The sequence below is a fragment of the Penicillium taxi genome (assembly GCF_028828555.1).
Source record: "Penicillium taxi strain IBT 34144 chromosome Unknown utg000001l_segment0_segment0, whole genome shotgun sequence".
NCBI classification, from domain to species: Eukaryota; Fungi; Ascomycota; class Eurotiomycetes; order Eurotiales; family Aspergillaceae; genus Penicillium; species Penicillium taxi.
Genome location: NW_026643203.1, coordinates 4,237,607 through 4,253,490, shown reverse-complemented (window position 1 = coordinate 4,253,490; position 15,884 = coordinate 4,237,607). Strand labels below are relative to the sequence as shown.

The 15,884-nt window shown below is 45.9% G+C and overlaps 8 protein-coding genes across 8 annotated transcripts; 4 read left to right on the top strand and 4 right to left on the bottom strand.

Annotated features, from left to right (window-relative positions):
• Positions 1-1,658: 1,658 nt before the first annotated feature.
• N7495_001522 (uncharacterized protein) lies at positions 1,659-2,707 on the top strand (the record flags this gene model as incomplete). Its single annotated transcript, XM_057204192.1, has 2 exons — positions 1,659-2,123; positions 2,192-2,707. The coding sequence occupies 2 exons, from the start codon at positions 1,659-1,661 to the stop codon at positions 2,705-2,707; spliced, it is 981 nt and encodes a 326-aa protein (XP_057068265.1).
• A 497-nt stretch (positions 2,708-3,204) lies between these two features.
• N7495_001521 (serine hydrolase domain-containing protein) lies at positions 3,205-4,653 on the top strand (the record flags this gene model as incomplete). Its single annotated transcript, XM_057204191.1, is given in 4 exon segments — positions 3,205-3,595; positions 3,607-3,806; positions 3,874-4,165; positions 4,232-4,653. 4 exon segments carry the CDS (start codon positions 3,205-3,207, stop codon positions 4,651-4,653), a joined length of 1,305 nt encoding a protein of 434 aa, XP_057068264.1.
• A 996-nt stretch (positions 4,654-5,649) lies between these two features.
• N7495_001520 (uncharacterized protein) lies at positions 5,650-5,904 on the bottom strand (the record flags this gene model as incomplete). Its single annotated transcript, XM_057204190.1, has 1 exon — positions 5,650-5,904. One exon carries the CDS (start codon positions 5,902-5,904, stop codon positions 5,650-5,652), a length of 255 nt encoding a protein of 84 aa, XP_057068263.1.
• Positions 5,905-6,241: 337 nt separating this feature from the next.
• N7495_001519 (uncharacterized protein) lies at positions 6,242-6,646 on the top strand (the record flags this gene model as incomplete). Its single annotated transcript, XM_057204189.1, has 1 exon — positions 6,242-6,646. One exon carries the CDS (start codon positions 6,242-6,244, stop codon positions 6,644-6,646), a length of 405 nt encoding a protein of 134 aa, XP_057068262.1.
• A 575-nt stretch (positions 6,647-7,221) lies between these two features.
• On the bottom strand, positions 7,222-8,022 carry N7495_001518 (glycoside hydrolase family 128 protein; the record flags this gene model as incomplete). The annotated part of the gene is made up of 1 exon (XM_057204188.1): positions 7,222-8,022. The coding sequence occupies one exon, from the start codon at positions 8,020-8,022 to the stop codon at positions 7,222-7,224; it is 801 nt and encodes a 266-aa protein (XP_057068261.1).
• Positions 8,023-12,286: 4,264 nt separating this feature from the next.
• On the top strand, positions 12,287-13,043 carry N7495_001517 (frataxin family protein; the record flags this gene model as incomplete). The annotated part of the gene is made up of 2 exons (XM_057204187.1): positions 12,287-12,646; positions 12,768-13,043. 2 exons carry the CDS (start codon positions 12,287-12,289, stop codon positions 13,041-13,043), a joined length of 636 nt encoding a protein of 211 aa, XP_057068260.1.
• Positions 13,044-13,626: 583 nt separating this feature from the next.
• On the bottom strand, positions 13,627-14,000 carry dph3 (CSL family zinc fnger-containing protein; the record flags this gene model as incomplete). The annotated part of the gene is made up of 2 exons (XM_057204186.1): positions 13,627-13,683; positions 13,806-14,000. The coding sequence occupies 2 exons, from the start codon at positions 13,998-14,000 to the stop codon at positions 13,627-13,629; spliced, it is 252 nt and encodes an 83-aa protein (XP_057068259.1).
• Positions 14,001-14,201: 201 nt separating this feature from the next.
• Positions 14,202-15,603, bottom strand: N7495_001515 (uncharacterized protein; the record flags this gene model as incomplete). The annotated part of the gene is made up of 3 exons (XM_057204185.1): positions 14,202-14,478; positions 14,593-15,389; positions 15,460-15,603. The coding sequence occupies 3 exons, from the start codon at positions 15,601-15,603 to the stop codon at positions 14,202-14,204; spliced, it is 1,218 nt and encodes a 405-aa protein (XP_057068258.1).
• Between the last annotated feature and the right edge of the window lie 281 nt (positions 15,604-15,884).

Below are 15,884 nucleotides of genomic sequence, written 5' to 3'. Positions count from 1 at the left end.
AGACAATCCCCCTTTTGTTTGCCTTGCTCGCAGAATCAACGTTTGAAAACTTGGAATGAATTATGAATTCATAACCCTACAAGTTTAATACACATGCTACAATTGTATCTCCTGTGAATAGAACCGACTACAAGTTAGTCAGAGTCAATTGGATCTCCCACATCTCCTTTAGCAACCTCAGGAAATCCCATTCCCATAGATTTCTCAGTCGTAACCATACCGGCGGCGTCCTACGCCGTTGTAGAATCTATGTGCGCGAGTGGTAAAGCTGACTTGGATCCATTCTGTGGTACATGTTACTTTTGTCAGAATAATCTAAGTTGTCAGGATATACATATAACAGCTCACTGGTAGGCTGAAAAGTATCATAAATGGAGACTTCTTTTTGGGAACTCTGAATGAACTTTGTTCAGCAAGATCTAACAGAGCTTCGCTAGGAGCCCGGGATTTTTCAAGCGGTGTCGACTGTCACTCCTCTTACCACATCGAATCTTGGATTTGCTGTAACTACTGTCTTCACGAAGAAAATAGGGGCCGCTGATCTACAAGAACGGAATTTGAAAAATCGCAGCCATTCTTTCTGGTACTAATCTAGTTATCTATAAAGAAGACCGTGGACCCAATCACTAACATGATGGAAATAGTTTGAGAATAAATGAATACGAGAAAAAGGTAATTGAATTCCCCTCAAATTACTAGTCTAGAATGAGGGCGGATTTGATCCTTCTGCAGGGAACAAGGCTCTGGAAATCAACGTGCAATGTTGACTGAAGCTTCAAAGTTATTCTTGACCTGTTTGCACTATTGATATGAAGTGACTGACAGCTTCAATGCTCAGCTTTTGAGACGGAATTAGAAAATAACAAGCCTTCAAATATCATAAAGCGTATGTGACCACATTTTGTTGGGCTCCACACCCCCGTACGATCCAATAGGAACAACCTCGGAAAGTCCGATCGATTCAGACTGAAGTCTAACATTAGAATGTTTTTGCAGAGCTATGATACATAGTCCTAAAATACCTACATGCTAACTACTTATATAATTTATATTTGATATTAAGATCACAAGATGCGAAAAACGCATCTTCTTGGCTTGATTATAATAGGTGCCGAAGCATATTAGAAATTCTACTGTTACAAAGCAGATTTTGACTGGGACTATCCTAGGTAGAGAGGTCGTAACAGTTCAAATCTTGCCCATCTGAGCACATGTTCAAGCTCAAAATATCGATCGTACTCAATTATTGGGAATCGGGGCAGTATCGACAAGTTTACTTCAGGTTTATGATCGCGGGTCCAAAAGAAAAAGCGAAGACCTTTTCTACCCATGGATGCTACCGCTCCTGGTTTTAATCTTCATCCTCATGTGTTCATTAGGGCTGTTTGGTTATTTATGGATCACAGTCGTAATATAACAGAAACCCTGAAAGCTGGAAAGCTGAAAAGCAGCCCTGAAAGTCTTAGATTCATTCTAAGGATTCCACGATCCTCATCTTTGGCCCCTTAGTCCAATCGATGCCTGTTTCTTTCGACCCCAAAGATTTGAAACTTTGAAACTTTGAGGACATGGAACTTCTTTTCCATATAAAATCTCCACCACACCTGGGTCAGAAGATTGAAAAAAAATATCATCTTCTGGACTTCTCAGACATAGAGATGGCCGCCATGACCAGATGGTTTAATAATCTAGCCCGCTTCCCACTTGCAAAGACGGGCCTCCTTCTGTTTTGCACTCTATTCTTCCTTCTATCGTTTGGAGATGCTACACCGATAGACCTGGGTTTTGAGAATAGCCAGCTTGAAGCCCGCACAACTTCTGGATGGCAAAATATTTTCCTCAAAGGGAGAAACCTAAGATGCGCAATGGACTACGACGAAAATATTGCCGCTGGCTGTTTCCCCGAAGACAATGTTCCACCCATTAGAAGTGCATGGACTAGTTATGGAGACTTGAAAACTTGGGGCTGGGCCAAGACCAATAATGGTCCTGAGAGTTCTTATTTCGCCGAATTGGATGATAGTGTTAAAATATTGCAGGGGCTAGGTGTGCAGCCGCAAAATTTGGAGTATATCGAATGGCGCCATGACAAAGATGTGGTTGTGGGCGGCGTGGAATATGGTGTAAGTTCAACTCCTTCCTGGCCTCAAGAAAATATGAAATGTGAAATTCTAATCGTTGCTTTACCTAGAAAACGGGCGGATATTATCACGAATTTTATGATGCTGCCGACGGTGTGATCTTAGCAGACAACAACCGGAGCCCTGAACAAGTTAAAAGTGATTGCCCTGTTGAACATATGACCAAGCTCAGGAAGTGGTCTGATGTGGTATTCCTTCAATGGCAACGGTTATGCCAGCAGCGCAAGGCCTCGGTCAAAAATCTGAAATACATCGTTCGGAGTTTTATTACGAATACGACGACGAAAACCATCATGCGGCAAGTACTTGGAGAAGCGCAGGATTTTAATGATTGGAAAAAGTACAAAAAAGGTATTTCGTTTGATCGAAGCAACCAGTACTTTAATGGTTTGTTGGGAACTCCTAACGTTGCAAGCTCAGCTTGGTTGTTGATTAACCACAAGCCTCAACTTGGTAAAAAGAGAATCTCGGAAATTACTATCCGAGGTTCATTCCGCCCAAAGAGCAAGGAGAATTCTAAGGCGGAATGGGTGCCAGTAATGATTCTTAAAATCGAAGATGTCTGAAAATGAGAAGCTTCTGTGGAGCTTTGCAGTTATTATTTGCTACTTATCCAATTTCTTTTTCTTATCTAATAGAAAACCTCCTTCTGAGCCTAATCAGCGATCAGTAGTAAGCAGCCAATCATAATCACTAAGTATTCAGTATTAGATACTCAGTGAACCTGACCCTGAACGCCCTCATAGAAGCGGAGACGAAATAAGAAAGCCCCACGGCCCCCACCATGGAAAATACTGTACATAAAGCTAAGGATCGGAGATCATTAAAAATCTAACATCGAAATAGTTATTACGTACGACACTAGACCTCGGCTATGAATAACGGGATTATACACGTATTGATCGGAAATAGCCAACTCCACCAATGCCGATAGCGCATACCATGTAGGATCAACTTCAGAATCCACTGTTATGAATATTAAGTGGGGGTTCTCCCTGAATATTTCCCTATAAGAACATCAACATCTTCGAATTTTTTTTTGGTTTTATAGCTCCCAGATGCAATGAGTCCCCTTCCTACACCAACAGTTGAGGCGCTCAAAAGCCGAGTCGATTCAGCTTGCAGCGACTCTGGAAAGGGCCTCCCAGGCGCCTGTGTCGCTGTCGTTGGAAAGGATGGGAAATTATTATTTTCTCACGCAGCAGGACTTAGAGGAGCTGGCAGCACCGAGCCGATGAGCCCTGAAACTGTCTTTTGGATTGCATCATGCACAAAGCTCATTACTGGAATTTGTGCTATGCAGCTCGTCGAACAAGAGCTGCTTTCTTTAGACGACAGCAATCAGGTCGAAACTATCTGCCCTGAAATCAAGGCAGTGCAGGTCCTGCAAGATGATGGTCAATTGGTTGACAAGAAGAGGGGAATCACCTTAAGAATGCTACTCAGCCATACTTGTGAGTAATAGCGGCTCACACCTGTGGACGGGCCTTTAATTTCGATAAGATTTCTGATGTCAAGTCTCTCATAGCTGGTTATGGATATAGTTTGATGAAAGAAAAGCTACGAGACCATGCCCGCCCTATTGGCTTGGATGAGTTTTCGGGATACTTTAGTGACTTCAAACAAGCACTAGTACACCAACCAGGAGAAGCTTGGGAATACGGGGTAAGTTTAGAACACACATCTACTTACATGAAGGCTTTAGTCGCTAAAAGACAACTCGGATCAATAGGTGAGTATCGACTGGGTAGGCGTCATAATCGAGCGCGTTACTGGAAAATCCCTCAATGAATATTTTCATGAACACGTCTTTGAACCTTTGGGGATTTCTCACATGTCAATGATCCCAACCCAAGAAATGAAGGAGAAGCTAGCTTATATGCACCAGCGAGATTCAGATGGTCGATATCATGTTAGGGACCATTTGCTCCGACGAGCACTGACAGTGGAAAGCGAGTCCGATGTGAAGGCCTTCTTCAACAGTGGCGGTGGAGGATGTTTCTCAACACTCGAAGATTACTGCCGTGAGTTTCTTCCTGCTTTTTTATGTATGCAGGTGGATCAACGTGATAGCTAATATTCTTTTGCAGAGATCCTAGCTATGGTCCTGAACAACGGCACTTCACCAACTACTGGAAAGCAACTACTTAAGAAAGAAACTGTGGACGAGATGTTCCGTGACCAAGTTGGACATCTTCCGCCTTTGTGTCAGAAGTATGTTGCCGCTGCAAAGCCTGATCTAGCAGGATCTACTACGGGATTTTATCCAGTTGTTCCTGGGGACCGTCAGGGTTGGGGATTGACCTTTATGTTGAGCGGATGCCCCTCAGGCGCATCCGTAAAAACAGCCCAGTGGTCTGGCATTCCAAATGTTTTCTGGTGGTGTGATCGTGAAAATGGGGTGGCGGGGATAGGCGGTTCTCAGATACTGCCGTTTGGTAATGCTCAAGTGTTTGAAATGTATATAGACGTTAAGACGGAAGTCTACAAGGGTATTTCAGGATCGGTGTGAGAGTCCCTGAAGGTCAGCTAACCCTGGAACGCGCTATACCTAGTAGCATGTATATCATCTCCTGCATAGATAAAATTATGATACTCTTGCACAGGAGCAGACACCATTCATATAGGCAGGTTTTATTGAATTGAGGAAAATGAAATTAATTGAAATCGTCGCATCGTTACCTGGGTGACTATGCGTACCTGATTTCCTCTACCAGGTGGGGACAGTGTCCGCTCTGGGAGAGAGAAGAGCAGTCAAATCATATTGAGTACTTTCGAGGGTTTAGGAGGTTTTATAGGCTTGGACTTCTAGGGGGGAGTTCAGCTGGAGACATTGCCCGACGGGATTCATCCAGTGCGGTGGAGTTCGACACTGATGACAAACAGTTTCTATGAGACGATCGTAGAGGTCGCCGACGCAGACTGATCCTGCAAGCCGAGGGATCGTTTGTTGATGAAGTGGTAGCCGTCGGGAAGTGCGGGTTGTTGAAGGCAGTAAGCACTGTCTTGTGGCGTATATTATATTATGCAGAACTAATGATGATCTAAACTCAATCGTGGCACGTGGTGGGTCTCCAGCAAGCATTTTCAGCACTAATGTATGTTTTATTTCTTTTTGTTTACTCCGAATTTCTAGCGGCGGCCGACGTCGGGTCAGATTGATGATCTATCCATGGATGTAGGTTTGTGGAAATCCCCATGTACTCTGTAAGAACAAGCCAAATATTATCGAAGTCCACGGGCACAGGGAAAAACGTCTGGAATCCAGCAGGCTCCACAGCTCCTCATCCCTAGAGCTGCATCAACCACAGACCTTCTGGCTAGAGATGATCGACTTCGATCTGACCCCGTCAGTCCTGGACTGTCCACCTTCATCGAAGAGCTATGCAACCCCTCCGCGCCACCTGAAGGGATGGATGATCACTTGTTCGTGCAGGTAAGACTGATCGAACGCATAGCAGGAGCGGTCCTCTGTCCGAACGATATGTCGAACTCTTCGCCATGCCGGTCAGGGCTGAGCTGTATGCGCCATCAGCGCATAGCTTCCAATCATCACGAAAGCCTGCTCCGGATGACCATGGGCATACTCGGAAGCCGCTAACAACACGCCAGCTTGAACGATACGGGTTATGTGGGCACGGAGTGCTTGTGCCTGAGTCATAAGTGATTTAGTGGCGACATGCAGCGTCAGATCTTCGACACGGTGGCTCCCTTGCGGCCCTAACTGATCGAAAGAGTCAGCGTAGGAGACAAGTAATGCCATGAATAGAACAAGTAAGGCGAAATCAGCCCGGAGATTAGCCCCAAAGGAGAGCAGTTGAGCATGGAACCGCCGTCGGAAGATATTGGTACGAATGTGTGAATACCCTGGAAGTATCAGACACCGATTTCATTAAGGTAAAGCCCCGTGGTTTCGAGTAGCTACTTGACCTGGACGCATAGTGTAGACTCGACCGTTGAGACCTGCACCCCGCGGGAAATGTGCGCGCTGCATGCAAGGCTATCGAGAATTGGTTGTATTGATGCACTAACAAGATTGTTAGCTTATAGAGCGCCAGCATTTTCCCAGAGGCCGCTTTAGGACTAGGAAATGGCGTCAGATGCAAGGGCGGGATCTACGATCGCTCGATGTCGCGGACTATGATTCGAGGTCTCATACAGACAGGGTAGATCATGGCTGCGGTGGTGGGTCAGCGGGTATTCCAACCCTCTGGAGTAGAAGCAGCGTAATACTCAGTACAGTAGCGACAGCGCGGCAGAAACTTATCACATCGTTTCTTGCGAGCCTTGCAGTTGGCGCATACATTAGGGGACTTCAAAGTGGCGGCTGCTGGCATGATTGCTTTGATGAAATTGACAGTGGGCTAGCGAGAATAGAAAGAGTTTCGTGCAGACCTGTCGGGGATCATCGGCCGCCGCTACGACGGTTGTTCCTAGCAAGCACTGCCAGTCGCCCAAAATTAGGCGTAGAGGCGCCATCGGTTACCGCCGCATTGATTGGGTGATAGTATCCTATTTTTACCTATTTCCAAGGTTATTCCTCAAGTACTATTACTGAATAGTTAAAAAACGCCCAGGCGTTACTAGATAGTAGCACTAGAGGCAGTAGATGGTAGCACTATTGGTAGCTTGCATGGATATTCCAGTATCCTTTTATTTGAGTTTCTATCGGTTTTTGGTACCTTTGTAGGTAGTATAGGCATTTTCAGAAATCATCTGAACTGATTTCTGCATAATTGATGCACTAGTCCAGGTGGAGTTATCGTAGGGACTCTGTTCTATAGAAAGCTTAGTCTTAATCTAAGAGCCGCTTAAAAAGTATTTGTTCAGTGATTCTAGGCCCTAAAGCTTTTAATTTACTTAAAATTGCGAGAAATGAGAGTAAAATCGAACATTGTTTAGATAGTATTTGCGTTGACCCTAAGATATTGACAAGGAAAATTTTGAAAAAGAAACGCATCCGGGACCTACATACGCCAAAATGAAGCAGAAAAATGAAATAATCCTGTTCAGTTTCATACAAAGCCCAGATTAACCCGTCAAAATTGGTTTGTTTCTCATAGTGGAAGGATTTTTCCACTTAAGAAAGGTATGTGGTTCCGACAGCGTTGAGAGCGCCGTTGGTCAACAAGTAGTTATCAGCGCACATGAAGTACGAGTAGCGAGTGATTCCGTCAGTACTTTCAAGGAAAGGAACGACCTCGTTGAGGAAAGCCTGGGTGACAGACGTATCGGCGATACCGTTAACGTCAGCGTTGAGAGCAAACTCGGTGAGCCAGACTTCTTCAAGGCCGTACTCGGCAGCAGCCTTGACAGCTTTTTTAACGAAAGAGATCAACTGATCAGCGCTATCACCGTACCAGTGCACAGCGAGACCGGTGATGCCACACGAGCTGCAATCGGCTATGAACTCGCCGAACCAGCTCAGACCCTCGCCATCGTTGGTGGATGAGGTGACGGCAGGCGAGATCAGCTTAGCCTGGCCCTTAAACGGAGTGATGTAGGCCAGGTAGTTACTGGCAGCCTCAGAGGGGGTCATCGAAGACTGACCAGAGTTATCAGGCTCGTTGAAGCCCAGGATGTAGTTGGTGCCACTGTTAAGAAGAGTCTCGACGGCAGTCAACCAACCGCCGAAGTCCTTGGAACCCCACAGCATGGGCACATACTCGACTCCTTTGGGGAGGTCCAGACCCCAGTTGGTCATGCCCCAGTTGTAGGCCCATGTGACGCTGGACAAGGAAGTCACGGTAGTGATGTCGTTGTAGGCAGCACCACGCTTGGTGCTGCTGCGCTTCTTATGCGCGGCAGCGTGGCTATGCGGCGCGGCCAGAGCAGCAGATGCCACGAGACCGGCAGTCAGCAAGTTGGTGAAGGAAACCATTTTGTATATTTGGTTTGAAAGATATCGAAAATGGATTGAAAGTGTCAAAGATACGACGAGAAGCCGGTTCTCAAAAAGAAGAAGGAATGAAGTTTGTTGAAAAAGGAACGAAGAACTAGACTGTGCACGGCACAAGTACTAGAATAAGAATTTAAGGATCTGACGACCGAAGGAATGAATAGAGAACTGACACAACTAGAGAAAAGAAGGAGTAAGGGCGAGTAACGGGGGAAACAGACGTTAAATGTGCGTCAAGCCCAGCGGGTTACTTACCCGCTGGGCTGGAACGGGTACTTTGTGAGGTCGGCATCAAACTCCATTGGCTAGATATAGAGAGGGCTATTTATGATGCGGTTTTTTCCTTTATTTTTTTTATTGAAACCGCGGACATGCAAGGAACCAGGGGGAAATTGAGGAGTGGAGGACATCGTGATTGGACTGGAAGCCTGGACAACACTCAAATAAGTGACTGAATCGACGAAGGTGGAGTCTTCTCTTTGATATCCATATAGACGTGCTCCACAGGCCTTATGTTTAATGCTCCATAAAAGGCTGGACCGTATGTAACCCGTGGACGGTTATGTTTTCTTTTCATATAGTGGAGGGACCGACTGAAGAGTGCTCCACTCTGTAGAAGTACAGATATTAGCAGGGTGATTATCTCAAATCACAGATCTCGAATCGGGCTGACAGGGAAGTCGCATATTGTGGCGCCAAATGATCGAGGCTATTCGACTTGGACGTGGAAGAAAGACGTGGGAAAAAGGAAGAAATACAGCGAACCATGGATGAGCTAACGTCGGCACTGGCTTGGATTGGCGCTCCGGTGGCGGTATCCATAACACTGCATACTACAGTTCCTTGGGTTCCGGTCAGGGCATTTATTGTGATAGGTCACTGGTTTTTATCTTCGTGGAATATCCATGGATCCATGAGGCTATTATTTCCGATTCAGTGATACTTCATTCTTAGGGCATAAACAGCCGAATATTAAATGATGCCTCATATGCATCTGGGTAGGCTTATTAGACCAGTCAGAGTCGATCCGGACGAACTTCTCGATCGGTCAATATATTAATTAATTTTACGAAGTTTGCTACATCCCTCCTTGCGCTTTATTCGTAACTTGATTCGTTCTATATTGCCCAATGGGGTCTGGCCGGGTCTATACATGGCTGATATAATCATCATGTTGACAAGTGACCCCGCCTTTAGGGCTAATAGCTACATACTCAGGTACAATCCTGCAAGAGAATAAAAAGTTTCCCCATTTCCGAGCTCTTAGAACTTGGGCGGAAATATGGAGAACTTCAGGGCTATCCTCAAAGTTCTTCATTTGGACCTGTAGAAGCATATGGGACCTGAGCATCGATCAAACGTCATTATACATTAAGCGAGACCTCAACACCTGGAGACTCCACATCTTTACGTATGAAGGGCCTCGTCACTCAGCGTCATCTACAGATGAAAAGCCCACAATCCCTCTCTTATTTATCGACCTAGCCACTTCCATCTTTAAATCGTCTATGCCAATAAAAGCTTTAACGTCTACCTATTGACCCACTTGTCTAACGCTTACCCCATATCCAGACCCGAAAGTGATAACCAATTGATGGGTCCCGGTAATTATCTGCTGGCCTATCTACATCCGCATACGGGAAGGAGTGTACATGACCCTATTTGATGTAACTATGAGAAGAATGACGCAAAATATGAGGTAAAAATAAGGCCGCAGATAGCCCGAGATAGGTGCCTACGCATATATGTAGTTAAAATCCTGCATGGATCCGTTCAGGATGGCCTTAATAAAGGGACCGATCTGATGAAGTAGCCGGAACTGGTCAATGTTACACCTAGCCTTTAAAATCTGCATGCAGAATCACATTATTTTCCAAGGTTCAAGGTAGATTTGAGAGCCTTTTTCTAGGGCCCTATTCAAGGAAAGGGATATTTAAATGTATTATAGCCCTTGCTATTTGGACCACATATACCCGTGCTCCTTATCAGTAATCCTGGCGTTTTTGCCTGGATGGATTTAGATCCTTTAAAGCGGCACTCACTAATTGTTCACCTGTCCGAAATCGGTCTCCCACCTGATCACATCCTAGAGTCAATATAAGAGCTCCTATCTTTTATTCTTTCACATACGACCACAGAGTGTGGGAAACAGGGCTTCCTGTTCGCTTCGCCATACTTACGCCTAGTAATCTACGCAGGCACCCTTTCTCTACTAAAAAAAGCGATATGAAGTTCCTTGGGGTGGTGATTTAATTGAGAAGTATTGAGAATGGGATGGGATAGGTGAGAAAAGGGTGAGAATTCTTATGTAGAGTGATAGGATGACCCTTTAGTCTATCCGGAATCTACGGGACGATGAGGAGTGTTGGGGATGCTCAAGGTTGCGCACTTAGTAGGAGTTCAGGGCGTTGGGGCACATGAGAATCGGAAATTGAGCGCACGTGGATCTTGTTCTATGGTGTCTTATTAACCATAAGTGGCAATATTATAGATCAATGACAACTGATACATATACATGACGTCGAGCATGGAGTTAAGCGCCGATTTACGTCAGAAGATCGTTAATAGATACGCCGAAGACAGCAAATAGACCAAAGTCATCTCAGAGCTTCAACGCGACGAACCAGATCCGCATAAGACCGCGTTACCCTACAAATACGCCGACAAGCTACTATTTTCTAGGCAATTAGACGGTGAGAAATGGTTATGCATCCTAGCCAAGTTGGCCCCTACGATGTTTAAGCTGGTGCACGACGACCAAGGTCACCAAGGTATCGATCGATCGTGGCATAAGCTCGGTGGCATGGTTCTTTAACAAGGCTGGTCTAAGCTCAAGCAGTATTCAGTGAGCAAAAGTAGCGAGAGGGAGAGCACTAATACAGAAGAGGAACGCCAAGAACTAGCATAAGTAGTCTCCCTAGGTAGCCTTCCGATATCTCAAATGAACTTTTCCTCGAGATGCTAGTAAAGCAATAATATCGATTTACATTTGCCTCGGGCGAAAATTCCCGGAATTTGGGCGTGCTGTATTTTTTTTTTAGAAAGGCCCATGGTCCCGAGTCCGTACTTCGAGAACCCGATCTTCGTTCATCGTGCTATGGATTTCATTGGTGGTGGTTGCGGTTATGCGGGCAATCGCTCCATTGTGAATGTGGTCTTTAATAAGTCTATAGCCTTCCAGCCACTGTAGGTGTGCATAAAAGCTATGGTGAGGATCTTTCCAGAGGGTCACGTCAACTACACCAACGAAAGTCTAGTATATGAAGAGTTGCATGACAATAAGCCTGAAGAATATCTCTTTCTTCGCGGCTCCCTGAAATAATGGCAAAATTCTCTCCTCGTCCGTATTCCTGGAAATTTACCTCTTTGTTGTGAAGCAGGTCTCGGGAATTGATGGTTGATTAAGCTATCGGTCACCATGGCATAGTAGACTTTGAATTCATTCACAGGTCATTGACAAGAGCAATGACCCGACCGCCAAAGATTCGGTCAACCTGATATTAAGGCAATCTTCACAGGCTTCTCTCGGCAAGATAAAAACATATGATGAACAAAGTTAGTGGATGAATTCGATTGAATCGGCACTAGGCCCAGGTGAGCAATATTCTTACATAAATAGATTCTTTTCTTTTGTAGGTCTTCTCTTTCAATTCTCTTCAGTCGTGGAACGCCTTGGCTTGAACTACGTAAGTAGGGTGCTTGATGTGTTAAATCTCGGTTGCGAGGACAGGAAGTTGGACTTGGCGGGGGGTTTCAAAATTTGGGCTTTCATGATGGGGATTTCTTCGGGGAGAGAAAGTCCTTGGGCGTTTACAATAGAGTTCGGTGATTGATGATATCAAGTACTGGTACCTTCAAATTTGAACTGGCTTCTGAAACAGTAACTAGGTATTCGTGTCCAGGTCTCAGTATGAAAGTAGACATCGGGATGAATCATGAATGTTGACAGCGAAGCGAGCATTCAAGATGACATTTAAAGCTTGGGTGCGAGTTTTACATTTTGGAGTGAGAACAAACTTCAATAATTTGAGAATGATCCATTTATAGCTAACCTTGGGCTCTGGCCCTCGTCCAGATCAAAAACGTCGTCGAAACATACTTCAATTAACCAATCAGCGAAACTGCCCGCATCAGCCCAACTAGGAAGGCGGTAAATCTCTAAAAAACGATGATGTAGCCATCGACCCTCCACAGCTTCAACAGCAGCTTCATTCCACAAACAAAAAACCCAAGACACAAACCCACAATGTTTTCCCGCATAGCACCCCGAGCTCTGCGCCTTGCAGCTCGCCCACCTCAAATATCCCCCTCTATCCCGCTATCCGGAACTAGAGTTCTCTTCCGCCGTAGTTCCCCATCGCATCTTACCTTGGCCCGGTCATTTACCATTTCCACCACCAGGCCAAAAGGTCTTCAGCCTGATACTGAAAACCCTCAACCTCCAAACACGCAATCACCTGTTGCCGGTGCTGCGGTGCATGTCAATGAGCCGTCGCCTTTGACGGCGCAGGAGTATCTTGACTACTCAGAGCATTATTTTAACGTTCTCCTTGCAGAACTGGAGAGCGCTCAAGAGGAGGGCTCTGATTTGGAGGGGGAGTATAGCGTAAGTGTCCAACGGTTTCTACAACATTTTATCTGCCATACCCTGTTTTATAACTCCACTATCCACATCCAAACTAGATCAGATCTCAACTCTAGTCACCATCATAACTAACGAGATACAGGCCGGCGTCCTCAACATCTCAGTCCCCGCAATCGGAACCTACGTTCTAAACAAACAACCCCCCAACAAACAGATCTGGCTCAGCTCGCCTATATCCGGCCCGAAGCGTTACGACTGGATCATCGAGGGAGACCGCATGCACGAAAAGCAGGAGACCCGCGAGTTTGCAAATGGCCAGTGGATCTACCTTCGTGATGGAAGTAACTTGACCGATCTGTTGAATAGTGAGTTGGGATTGAACCTACCTCGGGATATTTACTCGGAGGTTGTGGAATAAGGAGAAGATGATGCATTTTAGATCTTACAGTTTACAAACATCAACTGCTAAGGGCTTATCATCAGTCTGGAGACACATTGTAGTTTTATTTGTATGCGACACTTGTTTTTCTCTGGAAAGTTTGACGTCTGTGGGCTTTCGTATTGATCCTAGTGGAATAGCTCAATGGGCATGGTGGAGATAGTTCTTCTTCCAATGCTTCGTGATGATGGTTTTGACTAGTCTTGAGGATGCGCAGTGATGGTACCTGACCTGCAGGACTTGACTTTTCACGAGGAACGTGAGTTTCTCATCCATCATTCCAATCTTTCTTCGTAGCGACTAAGTCATCCCAGACAGTCGATCCAACGGCTTTTGAGGAAAAGTACGTCATCTGCAGGACCACCTGGGTTATTTAGATTTAGTCAAGACTTTGTCAACCCATGGGGCTGCACTGGTTTAGGCTCTGAACAGTCACGACATTTAATCGCCTCAAAAGTTGAAGGGCAAATATTCTCTCGCGAAGTATGGCAGGACTCGATGGCCACGCGACAAGAGTTTTAGAGGAGTAATGCGAGTATGATTATCCACTTCCAGTCAGTCTTCAAGCCTGCACAGAGACAGAGCCTGCCTGTGTAGTATCCGCCTTAGGTAGATCGGACTACAAGCGAAATGAAATCAGCATCGAGTCAATACAGCCAAGTCGAGCATAGGGCGCGAAGTATTTGCGAAAATGAAACAAACCACAGAATCTTCGCAGTCTACCGCAAGGATTTCACTTACCAAGTCGAAGATAACGCGGATCATCAAACTGCAGCTTGGGCATACTGCGATCTCTTCGCCGTCACGCAGATCATCGACGGCAATCTCGAATCGGTCGCCGCACGGGCAGGGGAAGTGGTAGAGTTGCGTGGCGGGGTCGAAAGTCATATCTTCGATTTCGATCTCGTCGTAGATGGATAGAGCTTCGTCGGCCATAATGGGAAAATGATGTCTTTTTTTTCCTAATAACTTTGGGAAAAGATGTAGAGGAGAAATTACAGACCAAGAAAAGTCGCTCGGTGGCGGACAACTTTTTTTTTTTTGGCGCGGGGAGTCATGTGATAGCGAAGTATACAGCCCAAAACAAAGTCATAAAGTGGTCATAATAATACGAAGTAAAAGGTATCTTCTATATACTTATTCGCCCAGTCGTGCAATTTCTGACTGCACGGTCTCAACCTCTTTCAAAAGTAAACCGTAACGGCGAGTAATCTCCGCTAAGGGGCCTCGGTCGTTTCCACCGCGATCTGCGTCTGAGCCCTCAACGTCTCCGTACCTCTTGAGCTCATCTATCGCGATTGCACGACGCCCTTCAAGATTATATCTGGCTTCCTGAAGATGTCTCCGGTAATGTCCTAGTGCAGCCAGGGTCTCAGGCGTATAAAGTGCAGCCGCAATCTCAAGCTTGGTAACTCTAATGGATGCATGTTAGCTAGTTGCAAGGCTTGCGCGGGAAGGCAAGCGAAAAAGAAAAAAATTGAAACACTAAATGAGGATAACAGCAGACAGGGAATTACGCAACACGTACTCTAGTTTTCCTTCTGCGCCTTGTGCAACAGTAGCCAAATGCTCCACCTTCGCCTTCGTAGCTCTTGCCAATGCGCCATGTTTCACTCGCTCGAGGATGACAACCGTTCGCTCCAGGACCAGCGTTCTGATTGCTAGTACTTCCGCTGCCGTTGCGGCCATCTTACGTCTTGCGGCTGGTAGCTCAAACAGTTGGATGTGGCGGAGAGCGCGAACTCGGTCCCGAAGCTGTGACGATAGAGGTGGGACAGGAGCCATTGAGGTTCTGACTTGGCGGTCTCGGGCCCGAGCCCGGGCATTATGGTTAGAAACTGGACGAGATGGAGCTGAGATACTCCGTGACAAGGCTGACTGCTTGCTAGACACTGCCTGTGTATGTGTGTCCGAGTCGGTTATCGCTATTGTTCGAAGCTCTTCAATTGCCGAGGACAGGATGTTCGAGAATCGCAGTATTAAAGCTGGGATATTTGAGTAGAATGTTTCGACCTCGGGGGCTAGCAATGAGAGGGCATCGTCTCGCCTCGGTGCTTGTCCGTCTTGCGCTGGACCTTCAGGGTCAATTGCGGCGCGCGGTGTCTCTAGATATAGGGATATGATGGCTATGTTATCGTGATACTGAAGAAAGTCAATACATGAGAAGTTAGGCAAGAGGGAAACAAGCTCCTGTGACGTGGTTGCTGTATCTTTGGACACGCCTACCTCATCAGAAAGTTCGCTTTCAGGCGCAAAGGCTAGCTGTCGGAGTGTGCTTTCCTTGATCTTCTTCGTTGCAGTTTGGATTTGACATTGCTTCGTTTCCTTCAAAACGGCTTGGTAAGTATCTGTTTGATGGGCTCCTTACTACGCGACTGGCACGTCGTAGTCTTACCTCTACCGCAGCTGTCCGGGCCGGGTCTGCATCATAGGCATGTGTAGAGCCATCTGGATTTAAAAGACTCGTCGTGAGATTATCGTACAGGCGTTTGAACAAAGGGTTCTTCTCTAAAATAGACGGGTCGCATGGGGGGATCATGGTGGAGTGAGAGAGAAAGTGTTCACCGCCAACAAGACCGAGACAATCTACTCCGACTCTCTAGTCCGATAACCAGCGAATACATTACTATGCATGCAAAGAACGTGATACAATATTACAACGTACATTTGGGACATTTCCGCGTTTCTGTCGTAATCGTACAAGTGAAGCAACTTACTCGCTTCAAGCTTAAGATCCGTTTGCAATTCACGTAGAAAACCCAATTTTATTCCACGGAAAAGGCATAATTTGGGTAAACTGAGGTGAAGCCGACGGGGGAA